Here is a 25,072-nt window from a genome sequence, read left to right on the forward strand (position 1 = left end):
GATCGCGACGACATGTCTCTGAATATTCGAAGCAAGTGGCTAGGGAGTCAATCGAATACAATTAGCCGAAACGTTCAAGGCGAATCATGTTTTCCGGAAAGCTCACCAACCATGGGCAATGAGGAATGCCAGCACCCGCAGCACAATACACAACGGGCTTGGTGATGTAGATGGCAGAACGACTACTAATGAGGCAACGTTGAAGCTGGTATCAGAAACACGGTCCGTCGGCAATTGCAACCAATGAAAATAACACAAGGTGAAAGCCGCCGCAGTTAACTCGGATAAACAACCGCGGCTGGAAAGCGAGTAATGCAGGCGGGACGCTGCTCGAAGTGACGACATTCGCATGGCGCTGATTCTATCCAACTTGGGCTGGTGTCAGTTGCAGATGTGCCCTAGCCGTTGTGTGGAACATTTAGCAACATGGTCGATCATTGGACTGGTTTCGCCAGCGTGGAGCCAATTCCGTGTCAGCAAGCAGGGGTTCCTTCGAGGCCGTTATGTCCGGCCGGGTCGAGATGTCGGTTTAGACCCACTCGGCGAGCCGACAAATGTACGCTGCCGTGGACCGATGTTTGTATAAGTGAAGACGGTGGTCACGATTTGCTGGGAAACTTGAGATCTGTAAGGCTCTCATTCTTCAAGTCACGTTGTTTCTTGTAACTCGTACTAACAAGATGGCAAAATCAGAAATAGCACCAGCAACCTTTGCAGTCGACGAAAAAAGGGCTGAAGGGGAGAGCGTTCCAGTTGTCGTCAGTTGGGAAGGAGATGACGATATTGAGAAACCAACAAATTGGTCGGTGTCGAAGAAGTGGATCAATGTCCTTCTCATATCAACACTGACTCTAATCTCGTAAGTTTCTCTCCAAGCATAGAAGAGTTCGTGTTGTCTCGATGTTAACGATCTCTTTCTAAAGGCCATTCGGCTCTTCAATGTTCGCACCCAGTACAAACGAGACCATGAAAGAGTTTCACTCCACCAACGTTGACCTCGAATCCTTCAGTGTTTCCATCTTCGTTCTCGGCTATGCTTTCGGACCTTTGATCCACGGACCATTGAGCGAGCTCTACGGGCGGCTCATCCTGTACCACGTCAACTCCCTTCTCTTCATTCTAGCCAATGTTGCTTGCGCACTGTCGGTTTCGTTACCGATGCTCATCGTCTTTCGTCTCATCACTGGCCTCGTTGGCTCTTGCCCGCTGGCCATTGGTCCAGCTAGCGTCTCGGACTTGTTCGTCCAGGAGGAACGAGGCAAGGGCCTTGCCGTCTGGAACCTACCGGTACTCCTGGGTCCGGCCATTGGGCCGTTGGTTGGAAGCTACCTATCAGCGGCCACTGGGTGGCGGTGGAATTTCTGGTTTCTAGCAATTGCGGTATGCACTCGCGAGTTTCAAACTTTTACCAATTATAGTTCATCACTGATAAGACGTGTAACAGATGGGAGCGATCTACATCGCTGCGCTACTCTTGCTTCGAGAAACTCACTCACCAACGCTACTAGAATGGAAAGCTCGAAGACTGCGCAAGAGACACGGAAACCCGGAAATCTCATCCATCTTGGCATCCACAAAGTCTCCTCGGGCCACCTTCCTGAACGCAATTATTCGACCAACCAGACTTTTCGTCTACTCACCCATTGTTCTCACTCTTTCTATCTGCGCCGCAGTCAACTACGGCTTCATCTACATCATTTTCACCACCATGACCTCGACATTCATGAGCCGGTACGGGCTAAGTAGAGGCAATGTGGGCCTCACTTACTTAGGCTTCGGCATCGGGAACATTGTAGGGAACGTAACTCTCGGCGCTCTTTCTGACAAGCTTGTGAAAGCAATGGCCGGTAAAGGAGAAATGAAGCCCGAATACCGACTTCCACCGTTGATACCAGGCAGTCTTTTGGTACCTGTCGGGTTATTTTTGTACGGGTGGACCTTGGAGTACAACGTTCACTTCATGGTCCCTCTGGTTGGCACCTTCTTGGTGGGAGTCGGCACCATTCTCATCTTCATGTCCATCAACTCATACTTGGTCGATGCCTTCACCGAACACGCAGCCAGCGCGGTTGCCGCGAGTACCGTATTGCGTAGTCTAGGCGGAGGCTTGCTCCCGCTCTGCGGGGGCAAGCTATATGAAGCCGCGGGCGATGGATGGGGCAATTCGATTCTTGGGTTCATTGGAGTCGCTTTTGTCCCTGCCGTGTGGCTGTTGTACAGGTTCGGAGAACGACTCAGATTGAGTTCTCGCGTCTAGACAATGCAAAACGATGTACCTCAAAAAAGAGCATTTGATGTATTTATACCGTTTCGGTGATTGAAAGACAGCGAAAATTCAAAAGGGTGAGGTAGCTTAATATAATTGTCTTTCTGCTGTCTGCTAGGCTGTAATTCCATTACGTCTTCTTCCTCACAAAATAAGGACCGTCAGAGCCGAGATAGTCTCACATGAGAAAGCCCTATCGCTGTCCTTCTTCAAGACAACCTCCACAGCCTCCCGTCTTTTCACGAGCCAATGTAGAGCCGCCAGAGCGGCATGGCAACCAAGATAATTCGAATCCCAACCCCCAAAAATCAAAAGAATTCCAACAAGCCAGATTCAAACCCTCAATCCTTACAACCATCCTTCAACGCTTGGTTAACGACGCAATTAGTCCGCCAGCAACTCCATCAACCAATCCGCTGACTCGAGCCGAGCATCGCCCCCAGGCGAGCCGCAAAAACAGAGCCCCCTGGTCCAGCATGCTGTCAGCCAGCACCCCAATAGCACGGCGTTCTGTGTCTGAGTTTTACCTGGATTTCTCTTCCCCAGCGCCTTTGCTCTTCTCTTCTCTAGCTTGCGAACGCGTCTCTTCTTCGAGTCTACCTTTGATAAACCTCTACGTACCGGCGGTACCGCATCGGTGGTCGCAGAAGCAGGCGCCTCCCAGTATTGACTTTGCGAAGGAGGACGGCTGAGGTCGACGTAAGACAGCTCTCGTTCGATTTCTTCCACGCTCTCGGTGCTTTCGGTAATCTCGGCGGTCGTCTCTATGGCTGGCTTTTCCTTTCGAGTAAACTTCGCTCGCAGGTTCTCGCCAAACTTGGTTGCTACCTCAGGAGGTATATGCTGCCGTGCTAGTGGAGAGGAAACCGTGTCAGCTGAGTCGACAGCATCGTCATTGGCAGCTCTGGCATCGTAGGTGCGAGGTTCGTCCTCGGCTATCTCGAATCCGTCATACACAATGTCGTCCTTGCGGCCATCGGCTTCGGCGAGATGGACCAGCAGATCCTCATTCTCGCTGTCGTAGTCACTGGTGAGACTTGATACAGCAAGATACGCTTGAGAATGAAGAGCGGAAAGCTCCTTATTCACCGGCCGTGTTCTGGGTCTGTGGGGTACCGAGCCATCAAGGATCAGGTTGTTCTCCTAGGAATGAACCGTGAACTTGATGCCCGCCGCCCGGCCCAGCTTCCTGACGAACGGAATGCACTGCCCGGGGCGCTGAGGTGTACCACAGGGGGCTCTGCTGATGTGAATCTCGTAGTGTGGCGCAAGGCCTTGGTCGCGGAGGCGTTTGCGAAGCCGGCTTAGGTCCTTCAGGGAGATGTCGTGACTGTCTGCCGGCTCAATATTGTGGGCAATCACCATCGCATAGACCATGTATGTGGCGAGTTTCTTCTCGATGTGACCTGCTCTCCAATTGCCGCAATTCTCTGCCGTCATCGGCTTGCCTGCACCATCGTAGAACGTTCGCAAGTTGAGACCGAGGTGTCGAGCCAGTCTCTTCACTCGTTTGTGCCATCGCGCGTGGTAGAGAAAGTTGTCCTTCGACTCCCGGAGGGGAATGAATGAAGTCCCGCTCACGGCGAGCTTGAGAACATCCAACGAGGAATCTGCACCCCGAATCGCGATGAAACCCAAGGTTTTGGTGGCGAACTTATGCTTCACTTGGGTGTCTCCTTCCTCACCACGATACTCGACATTCCCGATACACCGTAGCAATCGGAAGTCGGTCCCGGCTTGCCTGTAGATGAAGTCACCTTCTTCAGTTTCCCAAAGCGCGTACTCGGTATTCGCTTGCTTGTCACTCAGCTGCGTTCGGCCTGGATCAACTTCTTGCAGAGCGTCGAAATGAGGGCGGCCATCCACCATTCGCTTGAAGAAATAGATGTTTCTGGGCGGTTGGAGAAAGAAATCATCATCGGTGACAGGTTCTCTCTTGACGACGGTCTCGATGCCGTTCTGTTCCGGCTTCTTCAAGCCTGAGTTTATTATGCGATCAATCGTGTGTGGCAGACTTTGGCGGTGGACTTCAACGCTAGGTACCGCAACGTCGCAAGATCTTCTCTCCAGGACGATGGCTGAAAAAGATGTAAATCAAGTGCTTGTGTGTGGCAGAGAGACAAGGTATCTTACCTGGATCGGGAGAGCTCCGTTCCCTACCAGTCCTGGCAGCACCTTGAGCGGTGGAGCGCACGATGTAGTTCATGCTGTTTTCTTGGTTCGGCAAGTGTCGATCAGAAGAAGGCTTGAGATTTGGGTGACAAGGCGTGCGTCCCAGTAAGATGAATTGGAGTTGGAGAGGGGGCCCAAACTCTGAGGAAAGCCTTTCCACATGGACTTTTGTGTCACGTCAGTGATGTAATTAGGATATTGAGGAAAAGCAGTGAAGGAGAAGTTGGGCGAGTCGCGCGCGCGATAGTTGTGAAAGCTAGGCGAAGGAAGGAAGGAGGCTATGAGACATGAGATAGCTTACCGAGCAGACCTGATAAGTCAATAACATCAGAACCGAGACAAGGATATGAAGCAGGAGCGGCCAGGTCGTGAATGAAATGCCCGTGGAAGGACGAGGAAAGATGGTATTCAATCTGGAGGAATGGGTTCAATGAGCTGTTGCGGTTGCGTATACGAGACCCAATCCGTGTTTGTGCGCAATTGCGGTGCGTTGCGGGAAAGACTGGTCATGTAAAGGGAATGTCGACCGGCTCATGAAAGGGACAAGGATCGGGAGGATGTAAAGCTGAGATGTGAATGAGTTGAGGATTTTGGAATCAGGCGGTACGGGATGGCAAGCCTGGAAGCCCGGGTGACCGTGGACGTGTTGTTGACCGGAGATATTCAATCTGAGACTGGCGTCTTCAGTTGGCTGAATTGAAGTAGTGATGAGTGAAAGGATCACTCGCTGCGAGAAGGAGGGTGCCACCGCGTCAATCACGAGCGTACCGGCGAGGGAGTGGTTCAGGGTGAGATTGGATGGTGAAAAGGGTACGGAAGTCGATCACATCAACAAGCCACGCGTCAACTTACGAAGCATCGTGTCACGCAGGAAGGAGCGACAGCAGTGAGTAGACGACGTGAGGTCCGACGTGAATTCTGCGGGGCGTGTAGCGCACACACTACATGTCAAGAAAGTATCAAAACACCAGGTAAAGACGGAACTTGAATTTGGGTGTGGTTCCAAATGTTGCAATCATGAAACCCGTAATCCATTTTCAGACGCCTAACCCAATGCCCATTGCCGTAGCCATGACCCGGAACCTCATTTTATTTTACCGCAAACAACTTTTTAAATCGTGTTGGGGGAATAATTTACTCGTCATCCTCCTCCTCCTCAGCCTCAGCGGTGGTCTGGGCGATACCTATTATGATACGTTAGCGTGGATGTTCGTTGAGATCCATGTACAGATGGCCAAAACTTACGGTCCAAATCACGCTGGCCGGACTGGGTGATGCGGCGGCCACCCTTCTCCTCGTCCTTCTCGAGGACACCGATCTTCTCAAGAGCCTGGCAGATCTTGCGGTCGACGGAGCCGGAGGCGTCAACGTGGTGGGAGGGGCGAACACCGCGGTTCTTGGCGGAGCCGTGGACCTTGCGGAGGCGGCCGACACCGACGGTCTTGCGGACGTAGATGTGGCGGGCGACGGAGGCGGCGCGGACGTAGAACCAGTCAATGTTCTGGGGAGGGAGCTCCTTGGCGGGGCCGGTCTTGACGATATCAACCCAACCTGATGGCAGTAGTTGGTCAGCGACGAGTTCTTGCACGAGGAATGGACGTTGGGGATTAGACGTACCGGGGATGGGCAGCTTGCCCTGACGCTTCAAGAAAGCGGCGTACGCGTTGATGAACTTCTGCGCCTGCACCGGAGAAAAAGATTACCAATTAGCATAATTCCGTCATCAGAAGTCTTTCGACTCCCTCGCGCCTGCTCCGTTTCCTCAAATTGTGTATCCCTGCTCTCCCAATTGTATTCCTCGCCGACATGTCCTCCACAACTCTCAATGAGCCCGGCCTGCTTTGCACGTCCTGTCGTCACTTCGTATCTCTCTTTCCTCCCCCATGTGTCATGGTTGCGACATCCGCAAGATGCACCAAGAGGGTCTTCGGGGGGTACTCGCGAGATCGTGACCGGAGTGCATTATTGGCGCAATGGGCTTTCGAGGATGTGGCGTGGACAGTGCGGTGTCATCGGAGAGTACTCTTGTGATGATCTTGGTCGCAATTCGAGTGCTCGAAGAAATCTTGCGATTTTTCGTTCTTGGGTCCGGGCTGAGAGGTCTCCAGATGGAGAAGAACGTGGTGTTAACCTACATCGACATCGCGAACGTTGATTCCACCGGCCATTTTTGCGGTATTGGTTGGGTATTGGGGGGAGAGGGGTGGACTGGGTGCGGCGCTGGGCGATAAATTTGGCGATGAGGTCGGTCGGTCAACAAGTCGAGAGGCGCAAATGCACGAAAGTTGCGATGGTAAATTCTTGGTGGTTCCCGGAGCTTGGTGCAGGGCTTTCTGCCCTGCGGGGCGATAGATCACGTGCAACATATATCCAAAAATGATTTTTTTGTTCACCACACTGAGCTGTCGCTGACCCTCGATCAGGTCCGAGCGCTGATTAGCTAATAATCCAAGGCGCCCCACGTGGTTCCAACGATCGACTCAATGAGGGGGGCTCGTGCTCGAGACCAGAGCCTCACTCTGATGACAAGGATACGCTATAAGAAATCATCTTCATAAGTCCATGGTCACGGAAGCCTCTAGCCTCTCGTCGTATCTTGGGGTGCCATGAAGTAGTGGCCTCAGGCGTCAGGGCCTAAGGTACCTTATGGTCAACGCTCATCACATCGTCCGAGAGCAAGCTAACATGCAATCACAGTATCACCAGTGTCAGGTTAAAGTTCAAAGCATTTCTGATCGCAAACACTCATTCTATCACTATTCCATTATATGCCTGACTGAGAGGCTTATGCAAAACTCCTCCTAATGCAAAATCCAAAATGCCTCCGAAAGTAATGTTCCACACCGTGCACTAAACACAGGCTCACCGACCCAGGTATCATTTTCACCAATTGCCCCCATAATCCGTTTACCATTTCCAGTTCCTTTTTCACAAGTTCTACATCGTTCGTTTGCACACAACGTCCGTCATGGTCAGTCCGTCACACCTAGGCCCAGTTGGCCAAGACAGCCATCACACCAGCACCGAGCGCGACACAGCCGAACGCAAAGAGCTGCACCTTGAGCGGTGAGTTTCTCATCTGCGGGTTGAACATGAACTCGTGGGCGAGCAGCTCGACCAGGCCCGTGTACATCAGGATACCGGCACTGATAGAGTCGAAGATTCCGTTGACAAGAGTCTGCGTCTTGGCGCTATTCGGCTGAGCGGCGATACCAACAGCAATAGCGATGGGTGTCGACAGGCCGTAGATGATGGCGAGAATGTGAGGCCACCAGCGGCCGTGGGAAGGCCAAGTGGCAGTGGCAAGACGAGAGCCCAAACCGAGACCCTCGAAGAACTGGTGGAAAGTAAGGACGATGAGGAGAACGACGAGCTCGTCGCTGGTGGCGAGGACGAGTCCAATGAAGATGGAGTGGAACACGACACCGAATTCGAGAATGAAGATGGCAATCAACTGGCCAGCGAGGCCGTTGTGGCTATCTCCTTCGGTGTGGTCGCGAGCATGGCCGAGATGATCCCTTCCACCGGGCGGGTAGCTAACGTCGTCTGGAAGTCCAGGCACCTTCTTGGGGTCGACAAAGCCAGCACCTCTCTCAGTGTCGACGTCGTGGGGGCAAACCTCGGTAGCGCTCGTCCCATCGGTCCCAATATCCTTGGTCTTGGTGGCCATGCTGTTGCTGTGGCCAAGTTCGTGGTCGTGGCTACCGAAAGCAGACGAGGCGACATTGGACGCGATCATCTCGATAAGGAACATGACCATAACGGTCATCAGGCCGATGGCGAAAGCCCAGTCATAGCTACCCAGCATCGGCTCCAAGCACTCGTTGTGCAGGGCCTCGACACCAGGGGCCAACAGATGCATCCAAGCGGTTGCGATAATGACACCGGTACCGACATACTTGAAGATGAAGAAGGTCATCTTGGGAACGTGCATTCTGGTGGTCCTGGCCAGGAAGATAGGGAGGAAACCACCAAGCATCGAAGCGACCATGATGATGAAGATGGAGGCGATACGCAGTCCCTTGTTGCTGACATCGACGGCAGCGGCACCGCACTCGTTGACGGCATCGGCACCGGAGCCATCATCCTGGCGGAGGGCGAGGAGCTTCGCCGCTGACATTTCCAAAGGATTCATCTTTGCTGATTTTCCTGCTGAATACGTTACAGATGCTGGCAGAGCCTACGACGGGTGCTTGCTTTAAGGCTCTGGCTTTGGGTCACCGTAGAGAGGTAAGTACCCGGAAGGCTGTGACAGCAAGGTGGACGAGCTCGAGGCACCACCGGTGGTACAGGTTGGAGCAACGGCTTCTTGATCGACCGGGGATATGTGTCAAGTGCCGGCGTCCTAGGTTCGAAGCCTGTGCGTCTCCGAGAAACTGGGTTGAGCGGCGGCTAGATGCGTTTACCAAGGTGATACGACAGGCCAAAGTTGTCGGATAGTCGCAATGCGATGGCGACAGAGGAAAGTAAGGATGAGCTGAAGGGCGGCAGGGCGAGGTGTGCGTCCTGGGAGATGGATCCTCGAAGGTCTTGGCTCGCAGCTTGGCGTCTTGGTAGATGGAGAGGGTTGAGGCTCCAAGACAGGCGCTGGGCAGTATATATCATGCGCCAAGTGCAGGGAATACTCTGATGGAGACGATGAAGAATCGGAATTCTCTTTGTCGATTCTCGAAGAGGGAAAGGGCGAGTGGGCTGCGGTGTTTGCGCGGCGTGGGACGGCGTTGCAAGATGTGTCGAGAACCCGGATGGTCGTCGGTCGCGGAGGGGGGGTTAGGATGGCATAAGAGGACGGAGGGACCCCCCGCTTAAACAACCAGGGTGGACTCGACGAGGACGGAGGAACCACAAAAGCAAGCGGGAAACCCGGCACCTTGCAGAGCAAAGGAAGAGAAAATATCTTGTTTCGGTTCTACTGTCCGGTGGTGGTTTTTCTGTGGTTCTTTGGTATGGCGCGGCTGATCAAAGGGAGACGTCAAGGTGGATTGTTGTGTGCTGTTTTTCTTTGGGACCCTCGATTGATGTTCTATCGCATGGCGTCTGATAGATACCAAAAAGAGATTTTACAGGAGGGAATTATTAGACGACGAGAGACGAAAACAATATCCTGACTTGCAGGGAGCCCGTCTGAAGAAGTCGGTGGCCTCGAAACGGTTGTTGGACGGCCGAGAAAAGCTGTCTAATATTTAGAGTTTCGACGGTTCACTTCTCGAGGTTGACGGTGATACCGAGCAAGAGGTACCTTTGGGGGGGAAAAATAAAAATAAAAATTAGAGAGACTGGAAAAACCCAGGAACGGTTGACCAGAGCGGCACGGGTGTCAGGCGCGGGCGGAAGGCGCAGGGACGGGCACAGGCGGATGCGCAAAATGGAAAGTGAGGACCTTGATGGCCAAACGTCGATGTAGATCCACTTTCGCACCTTGTTCTTACCTCACGGGTCTCTTATCAAAGACAACCCAGCACCTGCTCCCCTGCAGCTTCCGCATTCATGAAACAAAGATAGAGCAGCGCAAATCGACCAGTGCAAGGTATTCTGTAGTCATTCTCCATGATTCTACTCATCGTGCGCAAGAGCATGCAGTTTTCTATCGTAGTGAGCATTGCCCAAGCCAGCTACTTCCAACACAGATACGTGCATCGTGCAGGAAGGACTGGAGGTCCGCCAACGCACCTGCTTCGACTTTCAGAGTGAGGACCTTGATGGTTAAGCTAGTGCGGAGAACCTTGATGGCCAGCTTGCGGGCCAATAAGAGTCCGAATAAATTGGCACAAAATCTGATGGCGTGGGGCACCCGCGCTGAGCTAGCGCGACGGACCAAGGATGGTGCCAGTTGGGGAGCTGACAGCATCCAGGAATGAGGTGGGATATCTCGACGTAGTGAGGAATGCGCTCATTATCTGATACTCATCCAATGGTGAGGGATATCGCCGATAATGCTGGTACTGCTCGAAAGGGGCATAACACCGACATAGTTAAACCATAATCATGAAAATTGATTGGAGATTAATTCTCGTATAATGTGTTATGACTGAATGAGTTGAGACATTCTAAGAGGCATCTGATGCTCAGCTCTCCTCCGATCTGCCACCCATCTTAAACAAGCACGAGCACGACTTCTATCAGTCAAGTGCTGTGGGAAATCCTCGATGCGTCCCCCCAAGAGTGGTACAGATAACTGTACGACCGATGGCCCTTTGAATGCGGGTGGCTTCCATCGTTGATCACCGCATCGCCAAGAAAGCTTGGCCCAAGCCGTTTCTGCTAGTCAAGCTTGAGCCAAGCCGGTCGCTTGCTTCCGTCCATGATACCGTCATGAAAACCCCAATCGACCAACTCGGGTTTACTTACGGAAGTCATCAGAGACTTCGAGACCCAGAACAACTTCTAGGTTCTGCTATTTCTCTCGGCTTACGTTTCCGAGAGAACAAGCATCAAAGGCGACGTCGCATTCTCCTCCTCCTATCTAATGCAGCCACCACGGCCCTTCCGACGCCATCCTGCATCGATAGCTGCGGCGTCACTTCGGGTTGCATCTAAGGAGACCCGTAGCCACGAAGCCGGGTATATGTCGAGTCCAACCTTGGGAGGCAGTACTATGTAGTATACCCACGTGCTAAGGAACTCGAGTATGCAGCCGTGCCAGGACACCGGGAACTTCTGCCACGCGCCAACTGCCCCTTTCTGCGACCGAGACGTCGGGAAGGACGTCGCATCGGGGAAGATTACCGGTGGGTACGTTGTAATATGGCAAAAAAAGCCCATTGACTCCATTTCATGATGAAAATTGGATTTCCACGCCCACCGTGCGGAACGGCGAGTCGAGCTTGCGCAGGTCGATGGCGCTGCCGAGACTGAACAGGAGGGACTTGACTCTCCCCTCCCATAGGACCCCAATCTTCATGTTCTGGTCTAGCCGCGCCTTGATGACGCTGCCGTATTCATCCGCGCCCTTGGACTCTGCCGCCGTCCCGGCATCCGCCGCCGCCTCTTTCGTCCCATCCACCGCAGGATCGTCGTCCAATCTCCACTCCATCTTCGCCTGAAAGCTGCGTTCTCTCGGCTTATTCTGCCGTTCCTTCTCTGGCTCTTCCACAACAAGCCTCGGCTGCAGCTTGGGAGCCTCGGGCTGGTCGTCCAGCCTCCACTCTAGCTTGGCCTGGAAACTGCGGTCCTTTTTGACAAAGCTTTCGGCCGAGAGCGCGGGCTCGAGGTTGCGGGTCAAGTTCTTGCGCCACAGCTCCATGCCCACGGACCAGTCGCTTTCGTAGCTGTACACGTTGAAGTCCATCCTCGTCGCGAGACTGCAGTGCTTGCCAGCCACCACGGCGTAGCTGGCGCTGATGTTGCCCATCAGGGGGTTGATCGTCACCGTCGCCGTCAGCGGAGTGCCGCGGTGCTCCGGGAGCGTCGCAAATCGCCCGCCGAAACTGACACCGCCCGACTTGTTAAGCAGGCCGTAGTAGATCTCTCCGCCGGCGCTGAAGCGTCCGTAGATTCGTTCCTTTGCTTCATCCGTGTGTCCGCCCAGCTTGCCGCCCGATCGTAGAGCTTGTATGTCGTCTGTATCACCACCAAAGTTGTACGCGCCTCTGAAGCCTAGCAGGCCGCCGTCGGACGAGCCTAGGCCTTCGATGGCGTACCTGCCAACATCGTACTGAGCTAGTCCCAAGACTGTGCCTCCATTACGGAGGAACTTTCCCGAGACGGCGCTGAGCTGGAGTTGCAGCGCGGGGGATATCCTCTTCACGACGAGGGCCTCGAGCATGGACTCAGGGAGGTATAGACGACCGTAGAGCAGGGAGGCGGCGGCAGGGCTAAGAAGGGGGTATGGCTTCGAGGTTCGGGGCGGGAGGTCGGCCAGCGGTCGGTAGGAGCGCAGCAGCGCCGGCAGTGGTATGGCATCGGATTGCGGGGTAAGGTGCGCGCGGAGGGGCACGGAGGAGTAGAGGTAGGAGATGGAGCCATCGACTACGCCTACGGAGCCGAGCTGGTATGATGTCGCAAAGTGAGGGGTCGCGAGAGAGGAGAGAGTGAGGCGTAGGCCCTGCGGTGTTGGGAAGTTGAGGAGTGCTGCCGATGCCCTTTATGTTAGTGGTGGTCCCACGTGCAGTTCCTCATCTGAGCTCTGCGCATTTCATCAAGCCTACCATCTGCAGTTGCGTTGAGCGTCGAGTACGAGTTGTCGCGGTTCCAGCCGGTGGCGTCGTAGAACGCGCTCTGCACGTAGCTCATGAACTCGCGCATGGTGGACGAAGGTTCAAGATCGCCTCACAGGGCAACGGACTCACGACTTGCTATTGTTGCAGAGACATTTGTCCAGTACCTTAGCGCTAGAAGGTTTTGTGGGAATTGATGCTGGATGTAGCTCCTATGACGATCGCTTAGTTCTAGACAAGTTCTGGCATCACCGGCTGCTCGGAGTGGGTCCGGGAGCTTTTTGATTATATAAGCTGACTCACTCATCGTGCTGGGCTGAGGTATCACTTCAGCAATCAAGTCAAAGACATAATAGCTCTTAACCTAGACTTTATCTGAGGAAGGATTCAATTCCAATTGATGTAAAGCGTTTGAATTTCGAAATTTTGCTTGCTGTGACCAGGGCAGATGTTAATGACCAAGCCGAGCATTGTGTCTTGTCTGTTCCACCTTACCTTATCTTCTGCGAGCAGCTCCATGTGCAGACATGGATGCTCCCCGATTGGTGGTTTTGACCATCAACTCCATGAGCGGATCTTGAACCCTGTCCCCTTGATCATTTCACTGGCGATACGGATGACGATGGCTTGCATTGTCACTCGATCATGTGAGGGAGTTCGTGATACAATTCGATGTAGCCTCTTGGTTCGCCAGACTTACCTCAAGGCTAAAATTCCTCGCTTCTTACCCCAATCTTTAGGGAGTCAGCAGTAGCGAAACCCAATAGCCGGAAACTTGAGGGGAGCAAAGGCACCACGTTGAAATGCAGAGTCCTTGAGATGTCCGATTAAGATTTGTCAAACTGTTCTAATGTGAGTCGTTGACTGTAGTTTGTGGTAACTTTGGCTTGGAATCGAAAGTTGCCGCTATTTCAAGCCGTCAACCTTTCCCAGATTTAATTGTACAGCTAGACGAATGACAACCCTTGAATCTAGCATAGATATCATCAAACTTCATTCGAGATTTCCATAGTGTGAGAGAGTTTCTCACTGCTTGAGAGGTTCAGAGCCAGTTCGGACGTTGTCTTCCCACTTAGATACGTGTGATATACCCCCGAACCTGGTTCCATTACGCCGTACGGAAGCCCTCACAGCCGGGTGCCTGGTAACCTGTCTTGCCTCATCCAGTTTAGTTCCTGGAGGGGCACAGCAAATGGGATCACAATAAGCCCTTGGCAAATCCTTCGCACTGACGGTACTAGAACCCACGGCCAATGCCCACGATGCGCGATGTCTCGCCGGTCCCTGGTTTTGAAGGACAGAAAGCCATCCAACAAGATGTGGATCCTAATGTTGTCAATTCAAGGGTATGATTGGACACAATACTTGTTCCAACCAATGGGAAGTATCCTTAATGGTCGGCCGATAACCAAATTGTTTGCGGAAGAAGCGGGGCTGAGGCATTGCTCCCACAAGAATAGCGCTCGTAGACCGGTAACTCAACTTCAACCATACTTTCAGTATCTTAACCCGCTTCTCTTCCTCTTCCGGATCTGCTATAGAAGATGATCATAGTACCTCATGAAATCTAGGGAGCTCAATGAGAGTAAACTATTGACGCGGTTACCTCGACGCCGTACAATTGCCTGCGCAACCAACATGAACATGGTGTTGTTAGCGCCCCTGAAAAGGCACAGCGCTGCGCCAACCAACGCAAACTCAATCTCCAACATAGGTACCAACAGTGATGAACTTGTCACAACGGTGACACGAACGAGGGCCAAACATACCCGCACTCGTCTTGGTTGCGCGACTTGCAGGTAAGTTAACCGAGTTGTTGGCTGTAACATCCAAACGCCGTGCCAACAAGCATGTTCCCATCAAAGCAGTCCATGCACTGCGCCGGTAAAGTGCTTGAGGACAGTGGGAATTTCAAAGCTGAGTGAATCTACTCCGAGCACAGATTCCGCCATGTAAGATGCGGCTTGGAACGACCCTCATGCCTCCGATGTAGTTCCACCGGAAGAGTCTGCGACTTTGTTGAAAACTCGAACAATGAGCGGCGCATTCCAATCTCCGCAAAGAGCGCATACGTATCAATCATACCCCGGCCCAACCCCAACGATGCCATCTATCAAACAGCCCCGCAAATCGGCCGCTGGATCAACTTTTATCAAGGCCATTCAGCTCCTGAATTCGCTGAATACTTTGACGTGGAGTTCTGGAGCACCACCATCTTACAACTCAGCTACCGAGAACAGTGCGTCCATCAAATGCTCGTTGCCATTGGTTCCCTCCACGAGTCTTTGAAGTCTGGCTTGGTCCAACAAGTAGACTCCGGTGCCGTCAATCTGTATAAATACGCCGAAGCAGAGTACACAAGAGCTGTCAGTCTTCTCAATACGCACATGACCCATCGAGGGTGGTCAGCTCTCGAAATCACACTCGTGTGTTCTATTCTTGGTATCATGTTCGAGTGGCTACGCGGTGGCTATCAGGATGCTGTTCGACATCTCACAAGTAGCTTCAAGATCCTATCAACGTGGCTATCCCACAACGCGCCATCATCTACCACCACCTTTGGATCGCCAGGAGGCCACCTGATACGCAGTCAGATAAAACCAATCTTCCATATTTTGGTCTTGCAACCAAGGATGTTGCCGATACCACCCAGCGTGCCACCCAAGGTAGTCCAAGCCCCGGAGCAAACCATACCCGAATTTTCTAGCGTCGCCCACGCTCGAAATGTTCAGCTCGACCTCTTAACTTATGTTCTTGTGGTCCCGCCAAAAGTCGCAGGAAATAAAGGAAGAACACACCAGATCCTGGCGGGACCGTTGAGTCAATGGTCCGACAACTTTGCACTCTTCATCTCACAACAGCCACAATTGGCCTCCGATGCCCGCGTAAAGATACTCAAAGTATGGCGCGTAATCACAGAGATAATATATTTATCACCTTTCTCTTCGGAACGGAGCTCCTTTCATGGGCTGAATACGCAACTCTCTACCTTCCTGGATGACATTGAGAGTAGGAGGATATCAGTTGACATAGGAGCGGTTGCGGTCTTCTTTTACACCGCTTCGTACTGCCGCCATCCTGAAACGCATCGTCGAGCAATTGCTTTCCTGGAGTCGGCAGGTGGACCATGGGGACATCATGTTGCTATCAAAGCTCAGCAAGAGTACACTAGAATCGAGGACAGCAATCCGGATTTCGGATCTTCTTGATCAACTCCGCTACAAGCCTAATTTCCTCGAGCAATATCACAGCACCGCCTATACCACCCATCGCGTTTGAATTGAAACAAGCCTGTTGGATGCGGAAAATGCTGCAGTCTCTAATAACGATATCTATGCTTCATTCACATCATGTCTAAAGAGCTCATGTCTAAAGTTTGAAAGAATTATGACTGCGCCCACTCCGTAACCTTCTGGAATATCAGCTTGGCGTCCTCCTCGCTCGAGGACATCTCAGAGTAGTATCGCTGAAGATCGTCCTCAGTTGGTAGTGTCGCCCTGTAATATGGAACGTTCATATCGAAAAGCTGTCTAGACAGCTCGCCGTAAATCTCTGGGTGGCCTTGAAGCGATAAGACGAGCCCAGAATCAGACATGAGAATTTCGTTCTTAGGCGCCAATGGCTTGAAACCGCTGGGCACATCCTGCACAAAGCGCTTATGGAATTTTGTGATTTTCTAATGAGATTGAGGTCTTAACGACTGGAACCTGGGTATTGACCACGGGTGGTGTGCCGCGGAGAGAACTTACCAGCGCCTCTTTGCCAAAAAGTGCTTTACCATCGTCGTTCAGAGCGAGGACTTCCACGCCAACCTAGAGGGTTCGTTTAGCATCCGCCTTGTAGAGCCTACAGGTGTCCTGCGCTATTTGTCGACACTCACTCTTGGATGCTCAAAGCTTCCGACTTTGCCAGAAAGAGCCGTCGCAATTGCCTGATGACCCCAGCAGATGCCGAGCAGCTTCGTCTTCGTGATGTGTTGCTGCCCCACCACTTGTCGAATCCATTTCAGCGTAGTGTCGACCCAAGGCTCATAAGTCGCCTGGCACAGGTTGCTCAGTCCACCGGTAATGATGATGAGATCGTAGTCCGCAGGTGCTGGAAGGTGGCCGTCTTCCTTCATTGGTCGATATGCGTCGATGGTTGCATCTGGAACTTGTTGGAGGACATTATCTCGGAATGACTGAAGCATTCCCCTGTGCTTTGGCTCGTCGATCTCGTAGGCTTTGACGATGGCGACCCTAAAAGGAGTTGCTTGTGGTAATGAACCCATGTTTATCCGCACTCTGTGTTTTTGAGTGTTCGTTCAGTTCGTATGGTCTGAAGCCTGTGTAGTGCAAAGTCTATGAAGAGTGAAGTCAAATTCGAGATGTGTCGGTGTTGCGGTGCGGGACACTCTTGATAAGAATGAAGTAGGTTGCTCCGTGTTCTTGACTCAATGCTCTCGGAGTTTCGGACTCACAGATAAACTAAGCGCGCTCCACCAGCCCGGCAAGGTGGGCCGGCTAAACTCGGAGCCTCCACTTGACACACCTCCGGGAATCGGACGCTGGAAGGTTAATCACGAGGCGCCCCGAATCCATAGCATTAGTAATGAAATGAGGCTTGGTCCGTGTTATCTATCGCATGGCGTTCTACGCCCACCAGTTATGAGCAAGTTTACCATCTGCCATGTGCGCCCTGCCTTCCAGATGGGCTGGTCATGCTTCTCAATGTTTCCTTGATGAAGCTTAACCTCCCCCGTCCATCCAGCTGGCCGCTGCGGGTCCTCTGTTGTAGCTTCCGCTTTAAGCCCTTGCATGAGTCAAAGAGAACCCCGCGGTCTGAGTATTGGGGTAAGCTTACGCGATGGCACGATCTAGCCATCGCTGTTGGTCCCTGCAGATGGATCGGAGTGATGTGGCCTAGCAAAGCAGCGAACAAAGAGTCTTTGAGTTGCCGTTCTTACCCCACTTTCCCGGTGCCGGATTTTGAGACCACACGTTCAACGGCTCCGATTACCGAATTAGGAAACTTTTCACCACATCATACGAACCATCTTGAACATTGTGAATCAAAACTTCCAGACACACAGAGTGAATGTCAAGAGCACAAAGTATGAATAATAGAAAAGAGGATAAAAGAAGGACGACAAGGAAGATGGCAGTCTCGAACAATGGCGATGTGGCTACAGGAATGGTAAGCGGGGCAATTTCGTCTATTCTCTATTTCTTCACAGGTAGCGTACCTACCTAGGTACCTTATTTCAAGAGTATCATATGGATTAGCTGCAAGTTCCAAGAACGCCGCGTTCTGGCTTGAGGGCTGGTCAATCAAGGCAAGCTATACGCGTAGAGTGCCTGGATAGCCAGTCTGCTCGGTGATGTGGATCTCTGTTTTCTACACTAGTTATTACTTTGAAGGGGGGAGTGCAGTGCATCCTCCCCGTCTTGGCAGCCTCCACAGACCGCACCACCATTCCAAGACACGCCAGCCAACCGCTAGGAAATCCCTACCTAGTGCCTAGGATTTTGGATTACCTTTAGTATGTTAATAGGCATGATCAAAGTTCAGCTTGCAGCCAAGCTCAGTACTTATGCTGGTGTTGGCCCCCTTCGCTACCCTGATCTGTCTCGACGGGTTCCTCCCCAATAGTCTCAGATGTTGGTGCAGAATTGGGGCCATTTCTCTCTCAGCTCTTTGGATGACAAGCACAGTTCAACTTTGCCAAGCAACGCCAATACGACCCAGCCTTGCCAACCCGTGCATCGCCTCAATTCGGGACTTTTGTATGCTTGTTGGTGCCACAGAAGGAAGAGCCACTAATTACGATGTGTCGCCAAATGTCTTGGACGCGCGCCTTCTTAAGGTCAGTGGCAGCCCGGTCATAACGTGCCTTATGGCAATCGTCAACTACCTTTCCTGTCCTCTCGAGCGATCCCTTCCGAGCAGTAGTCGCGGAAACCATGGTGCGGCTCACATCACTTTTCGCACGAGCTCTACTATCTGCGACATTTGTGGTCGCCGCCCCGGCTGCATCCACACCGCCGCCGCTCCGGAGACAGATCACGGGTGACGAAGCTTGTGCCGAAATTGGAAGGGTTTACAACGAAGCAAGTCTGACAAACACTACGGGTATGTTCAAGTGGTACTTCCTACCCTTCCTATGCTACCGGGTCTTCTTTTGATATTAGGGGGTGGTTCGTACTCGCACTCGCCTTTGTCGTGCCACGCGAAAGCTTTAGACCGGGGATGATGAAGGAGCAGCAGCGAATGCAGACACATTAGGTGGAACACAGGCTGACATTTTGCAGACAATGTTGTGGTGAAGCCTTCCCTGGCATACCAGTGCCTTCGATCAATCTCAGTGGACGTTGAAAGAGATACCGCCCTTGTTCACTATTTGCGACCATGGCTTGAATACCAGAGTACCGTCAATATTCTTGTAAACCCTCCCGAAGAATACCTTTACCCGGGCGTTGATATCTTTGGTGGTCTCGACAATATCACCCAGTCACTCGAGAATGGGGGTTACGAGTCTCAAATCGACTTCACTGTTGATCTTTACAGGCTGATTAACGTCAAGCCTCGGGATGGGCATTTGTCCTGGTCGCCTGTTTTGGGCGTCCTAATTAGCTTTTCTACTCCAGCGTTGTTTATATCGATTTCGGAAGATGGCATCAAGTCTCCCAAGATTTACCTTTACTGTAAGTAGTGAATTTCATAATTGTTATTTCCGCTCTTGGTTATGCTCCTTTCTCCCGCATGCGGAGGCTGGGAAAGAGGGGAAGCGAGAGATACAAGATTGCCATTCGGACATCACTAACGCAAGTGCTTGCTAGCTGACTACCAGAAAAGCACGCAACAAGGATATAATGCTTCGGAGGTCAAGTCCTTTGATACGGCGCCAATTGTCGACTACATTCAGCAGCGGTCTGTTGACAACTCTCGAGACCAGGATCCCGATGCAGCCTACAATGAGCAGCTATATAGCGCAGCTCTAGAAAATGTTCTCGAGACGACAACTGCTGGCAGGCATCTACATACAACCCTCAGTGACGAAAGCGTCATCCGATTCGTCAACGGAACGGAGGCAACTGTCGTCAATAGAGCTCGCATTGTTGCAAATTTCTCCGGAATTACGTCTGGTCAAGCAGTTCATGAGCGCTTTGAGGTACCGCTTGACGATGGCGAAGCGGAAGTCATCCTCAATACTACGAGGATTCCATTCTCCCCGGCCTTGGAGGGGTACCCTGAACCTTCTGTCATCCACGAAGACAGGTACATCAGCGGCTACCTCTTCAACGAATCGACTCTGGGAGACACCGCTGTACTGGCTGTGAATGTCTTTGTGTCCCAAAACGGAACCGCTAGAACTGTTCTTGAGGCGCTCGAAGATCCCATCGAGTTTGCCAGAGTTGCTAGCGAGTTCGTCGACAGGAGCAAGAGCCAGAATAAATCTAAGCTTATCATAGATTTGCAGGGCAACGGTGGTGGTCTTGTGGCCAACGCAATGAGCCTATATGCAACACTATTCCCCGAGGCTGGCGCAGAAGCGCACATGAATATGCGAGTTCGGGCGCACGCTGCTTTGAATTGGGTCGGAAGAACTGCTGAGAGACTAGGCGCAAACCTAAAGACCCTTCCTTACCCGATTGGTTTCAATGGCTTCGTCGACGAAGATCTGAAAAACTTCACAAGCTGGGAGGACTTCTACGGCCCTGAGACAATCGAGGGCAGCAATTACACCAATGTTGTGCAACCATTGGAAGTATCCTACGCCCGTACCGGCTTGCCCGGCATCTTCGAGATCCCGGAGCCGTGGTTCAAGCCAGAAGACACAGTCATTCTCACCGATGGTCACTGCGCGTCTGCCTGTGCCTACATCGTCGGCATGATGACTCGGAGCTAGGCATCCAGGTCGTGGCTATGGGGGGACGACCTATCGATGCGCCGATGCAAGCCGTTGGAGGAACCAAGGGTGGACCAGTCACTTCGCTAGGACCCTACCAGACCATTTATCCTGCCCTTGGAGCATTCGTCAAACCTCCAGAGGGAATCGACATGACGCCCTTCGCCGAGCCGAACCCCCCCGCTCGCGGGCTTACCTACGGACACATGGACCGTCAACTCGGCCAACATCTATCTCGATGACGATCTCGATGGCGTTCCGGTCCAGTTCAGATATGAGGCGGCAAACTGCAAGCTCTACTATACCTGGCAGACCTTGACAAACATGACTAATTTGTGGACCGCGGTGGCAAATGTCAAGTGGAATGGCGCCAAGTGTGTGCCGGGCTCTACCACCAACGACGGCGACACCATGGGAGGAGTGCCTGAATATACGGACAAGGTTGTCTCGAATTTCAGATGGGCAGCCGGTCCTGGAGACGCGAATGCGGCACCAGGCTCGGGCAATGGAGATGTCGGAAACGGTGGTAACAAAAATGGGGATTCTAGTGACGAGGATGAAAATGCTGCTGGCTCGTTGCGGGCTAGTTGGAAAGTGCTGGCCCTTGTGCTGTCTGTTTCAACGATGCTGTTTGTCATGTGATAGAAGACCGGAAATCCTGAGACACTTGGGTGGATGACACCAGGAAAGCAGAAACATTAGACACATCTAACGCAAATTTTCATGCAAAATGCGCAGCTTACTCCATATACCCGGTTCGTCTTTATTTAATGGAAAATACCTTAGTGGAGAGCGGCAAGCTGTGTCTATCCAACCCATCAGATGACTTTTGGAGTGCGCTTTGTTCGCTCTCAATCTCAATTCAGTCTTCTTGCTAGTAAAAGGACACATATGCGTAGTAATCACTCTCAAGTGACTTGTTGAATAAACTCTGCTCCCCCTTAGCCACTCCTGACCTGTCCTGGCACTTTCCATCCCACTACTCAGACTGAGAGTCTCACAACTCCCAATCGCTCTATTTCTGAACATCTGTGGTTGATACCAGTACGATGTGGAGTTCGGCCGTGCCTTCGACAAAATTCGCAGTATGCTGCTTGTCCAGCTCACCTTCGTGATACGAAGCTCCTTCAACTTTGGCACCAACTCCGGATGACTTGTCAGCGCCTCGAATACTATGTTGTGGCCCGTATTCGAATGTTTTCTCAAGGCAGTACCGATGTGAAGATTTGTGAGGTCAGGGCAATGCTCGCACAGGGCAAAGAACGCCTTTTTTTTTGTTAAGGCCCGATGTGCCTGGGAGGGGAAAGATTTTCAGCTTCGGACAAGTGTGGGCTATCTTGATGCCATCGTCGTTAGTAAGTTCCTTGGTAGAGTGAGTCGCGTCATAGTTTACGTCACGATAATCGAAGCTGAATGAAGTGAGGCGTTCCCAGGTTTCCTTGAAGGAGAGCAGCATGCGGATGTAGCTAAGGTACAGATAGAACTATTCTGGGGGTTCCGGAAACAGAAGCTTCAGAAGTATGAGTGGCTGCACTGGGACAAGTATATACAGGCCAGCAATTAATCCATCGTGCGTTATCTTAAGCTATCCCTTTAGTCATGTATTTGCCTCCACTATGTTTCGTAGTCTTCCTCTGGCCTTCCACCAAAACCTTTTTGTTTAAGTCATAATAACTGAAGGAAAATCGTAGATTCTACTAATGTCACAAAGCACCTTAAGGCTATATCGGAAGAAGTTCCGATCTTTTTGCGCAGGAGCGCCTCTCCACTCATTTTACCATAAGTTTTTCCCGAAAGGCGACGGATCCCCCCCTCGGCCTGCGCGCCTGATAACAAAAGAAAATCTAAAATTATCCATAGTTGGAACGGCAAAAAGTCAAAGCCAATTGGAATGTCTCGCCTATAAGCCGTCTGACTCGTCGGAATGCAGTAAACTCTGTAACGCATGAGTGACTGCTTCACCCGGCCGCCCACTGTGATCCTTTGATGCGGCCGTCATTGTGGGCGGCCGAGTTTTAGGTATTAGCAGTTGATCACTTATGAGAGAAGTGCAAGCTTTAGGCAGGGAGTTCTGAACAGACCAACAGAGCAAGACATCGAGGCAAATGACCTGGTGGGCGACCAATACATTGAAAGCATCAATATATCCTGGGTCGAATTGACAGGCCTTATGGAGATCTGCCGAGATGTGTTCGTCCAAGGGCGAACACAAAACTAACCACATCTCAGAAGAAGCATCCCTCGGGGCGAACAACATGAAACCGGGGAAATGCACTAACGTTTCCAGGGATTGTGTTCGATTCTCGCTGTATAATTCATACCGTTGGGTATTAGTGCCCAAAGCAACTGGAAAGAAATACCCACATCAACGATACGTCAATGGTGAAAGAAATTCTCGATATGGCTCCTGTGGTCAAGGGCCAAACACTCCTGGGCAAGCTCGATACGACTTTACAAATTTCTTGCCAACCAAACGCGAAGGGGAGCTCAGAGTCCTTCGCTCTTTAGCTTTGAGTGATGGCCAGCCTGTGGCACGCAGTGCGCCTACTTGGTGTATGTCAAAGCGATGCAGAGTGAACAACGTGCGAAGGAATCGCCGAACTATAATACTGACTCAGAGACTTTGACTTTCCCACGATCACTATGAGGACCGTGGACTGTATCAACCTGCCTAGAATGGTGCTTGAGCTTGGAAAGCGATTATTCATGATATCGTAGACAATCATTAAAAATGAGCAATTCGGTACCTACCCATCGATTGCATCAGTCACTCACTTCACTCATTCTCTTATCACCACATTCGCTACATCACTTCCAGATTTGCGTTGCCGACAAAATGAAGTCCACAATTGTTTCCGCTGCTGTCATGATGTCCTTTGGCACAGCTCTGGCTGTTGAACTAGTCTGCTACGGCACTGGAGTCCCCTCGCCCATCGGAAAGGGCGACATCGAGTACGCCATCAGGAACCGGTCTGCCGAACTGGGCATTCCTGGAGGTACTAAGTTTTCGTTCCGCTGGAAGACTTGCACCACTCCTGAGAATAGCCCCAAGGATGTTGCTGTGATCACAACACCTAGCAGTAAGTGACCATCTTAGCTTTAGAGGTCGTACATTCCAGGGCTGCTCGTTGAAGTGCGCCTCAACTTCAACTGACCACACGTTTTTACACCGTATAACGGTTGCTAATTACTGTAACCTAGTTACTCGAGAAGGTTCTGTCAAGTTGGCGAATGGCGTCATTGAGTGCAGCGCATCCGGTCCCCCAGATTCCACGTGTTGAATGTAGACAGGAATTTGAGCGGTGTTTTCAGATGGAATATCAGAGAACACTTGCAGCAGGTTGATTTCTATCTTACTTACAGAGTTTGCAAATGAATTTAACTGCGTATGGAGTCCTGAATCTTATAACATTTCGGCGCTTCTGAGACATATGAGATCCACATCAATAAGGTAGGTCAATGAATGGAGACTCGCCAAAAAATCAACCCTAGATAGCAGAATTGCGAGCTCCAGGCCACTTTAAGTATGATTCCAAGGCAGGGCTGGGAATTGTTCGTGAGAGGTCACACTGATCACAAAATACCCTTTCTATGGTATGCTATGACATCTCGGATTCCAATATATTTGCGCAGTTGTTGAGATACCAAGGCTCTTTTGACGCGTATGTGGGTATATCATTCACCTCTGACAGCAACAAGAACATGAAAGTGGCAAGCATCTTGAGAAGAGAAAGGTCGCAATAAGAGAGGAAACATTCATGTGTTATTTACAAATAGGAACTTGCAACAAGGATGGTAGAGGCGAGACGGGGACTGATGATGCAAACATAATGGCATGATCCCTTACGTCGAAGCTTGTAGATGATGCAAAAGCGCTGTGATTGTACCAACAATGGTAGCAAAGAAATTGGCAATCCACAGTTGCCCACCGAAACATCCGTTAAAGCCCCTGACTTGTGCTTGATTGCATCACAAGCAGCGCGTGTCACATTGGAATGAAGTCAGAGGTATAGATCACTACACTCGAGCTTTCAAGTCAGGCGAGTTATCCACTCTCTAGAGCTACTTTGTTTTCACGGACACATTTCGGGGGTCACCTCAAGTGTGCAAGCCTACCTTCATTCGAGACCTATCACCTGCCAATTCACTTACTTACCATGGATTAGCGGAATAGTATGGGGCTCTGAGGAAACAACCAAGAGTTGACAAGAGTTCGCATGAGCAGTCAGCTAGATACAAGGTAGAACCGGTCGTTTCCCTTCAATTCTCTGGCTCAGAGAGGGCTCAGATCTCACTATAAGCATACTGGTAAATATTGCACTATTTGCTATGACTTGATGTATATAACCAATTTTGTTCTCACATGAGCGAACGACGAACATCTGTACAAATGTGGGAAGTCAAGGTATCTGAGCTACGCGTTTCATTAATCATGGCGCGAAGCCCATGGAAGTAAGAATGAAGCCAACGCCACCTATTTAGTTGATCCAACGCCATGGGGCAAGATGCCCTTTGAACTCATTTTATTGTCGCGCAGATGAGTAACCTGATAAGCGCCGCTGCGGTCTGCTAGGAGAAAGCAGGGATTGG

At 51.5% G+C, this 25,072-nt stretch overlaps 8 protein-coding genes across 8 annotated transcripts; 3 read left to right on the forward strand and 5 right to left on the reverse strand.

The window, feature by feature from the left end:
- Positions 1–939: 939 nt before the first annotated feature.
- Positions 940–1,508, forward strand: N0V96_008136 (uncharacterized protein; the record flags this gene model as incomplete). Its single annotated transcript, XM_065758237.1, has 2 exons — positions 940–1,287; positions 1,419–1,508. The coding sequence occupies 2 exons, from the start codon at positions 940–942 to the stop codon at positions 1,506–1,508; spliced, it is 438 nt and encodes a 145-aa protein (XP_065612992.1).
- Positions 1,509–2,650: 1,142 nt separating this feature from the next.
- N0V96_008137 (uncharacterized protein) lies at positions 2,651–4,472 on the reverse strand (the record flags this gene model as incomplete). Its single annotated transcript, XM_065758238.1, is given in 3 exon segments — positions 2,651–3,409; positions 3,422–4,245; positions 4,427–4,472. 3 exon segments carry the CDS (start codon positions 4,470–4,472, stop codon positions 2,651–2,653), a joined length of 1,629 nt encoding a protein of 542 aa, XP_065612993.1.
- A 1,100-nt stretch (positions 4,473–5,572) lies between these two features.
- Positions 5,573–6,606, reverse strand: RPS19A (40S ribosomal protein eS19; the record flags this gene model as incomplete). The annotated part of the gene is made up of 4 exons (XM_053193804.1): positions 5,573–5,622; positions 5,684–5,989; positions 6,056–6,119; positions 6,574–6,606. 4 exons carry the CDS (start codon positions 6,604–6,606, stop codon positions 5,573–5,575), a joined length of 453 nt encoding a protein of 150 aa, XP_053048749.1.
- An 818-nt stretch (positions 6,607–7,424) lies between these two features.
- Positions 7,425–8,573, reverse strand: ZRT2 (low-affinity Zn(2+) transporter zrt2; the record flags this gene model as incomplete). Its single annotated transcript, XM_053193803.1, has 1 exon — positions 7,425–8,573. One exon carries the CDS (start codon positions 8,571–8,573, stop codon positions 7,425–7,427), a length of 1,149 nt encoding a protein of 382 aa, XP_053048748.1.
- Positions 8,574–11,210: 2,637 nt separating this feature from the next.
- Positions 11,211–12,682, reverse strand: MDM10 (Mitochondrial distribution and morphology protein 10; the record flags this gene model as incomplete). The annotated part of the gene is made up of 2 exons (XM_053193802.1): positions 11,211–12,508; positions 12,586–12,682. 2 exons carry the CDS (start codon positions 12,680–12,682, stop codon positions 11,211–11,213), a joined length of 1,395 nt encoding a protein of 464 aa, XP_053048747.1.
- A 3,297-nt stretch (positions 12,683–15,979) lies between these two features.
- Positions 15,980–16,864, reverse strand: N0V96_008141 (uncharacterized protein; the record flags this gene model as incomplete). Its single annotated transcript, XM_053193801.1, has 3 exons — positions 15,980–16,270; positions 16,344–16,406; positions 16,475–16,864. 3 exons carry the CDS (start codon positions 16,862–16,864, stop codon positions 15,980–15,982), a joined length of 744 nt encoding a protein of 247 aa, XP_053048746.1.
- A 1,672-nt stretch (positions 16,865–18,536) lies between these two features.
- Positions 18,537–21,124, forward strand: N0V96_008142 (uncharacterized protein; the record flags this gene model as incomplete). Its single annotated transcript, XM_065758239.1, has 4 exons — positions 18,537–18,705; positions 18,885–19,277; positions 19,413–20,439; positions 20,653–21,124. 4 exons carry the CDS (start codon positions 18,537–18,539, stop codon positions 21,122–21,124), a joined length of 2,061 nt encoding a protein of 686 aa, XP_065612994.1.
- Positions 21,125–23,318: 2,194 nt separating this feature from the next.
- N0V96_008143 (uncharacterized protein) lies at positions 23,319–23,636 on the forward strand (the record flags this gene model as incomplete). Its single annotated transcript, XM_053193799.1, has 2 exons — positions 23,319–23,562; positions 23,617–23,636. The coding sequence occupies 2 exons, from the start codon at positions 23,319–23,321 to the stop codon at positions 23,634–23,636; spliced, it is 264 nt and encodes an 87-aa protein (XP_053048744.1).
- Positions 23,637–25,072: the final 1,436 nt, after the last annotated feature.

This window comes from Colletotrichum fioriniae (assembly GCF_027942845.1).
Source record: "Colletotrichum fioriniae strain IMI 355084 chromosome Unknown scaffold_10, whole genome shotgun sequence".
NCBI lineage: Eukaryota > Fungi > Ascomycota > Sordariomycetes > Glomerellales > Glomerellaceae > Colletotrichum > Colletotrichum fioriniae.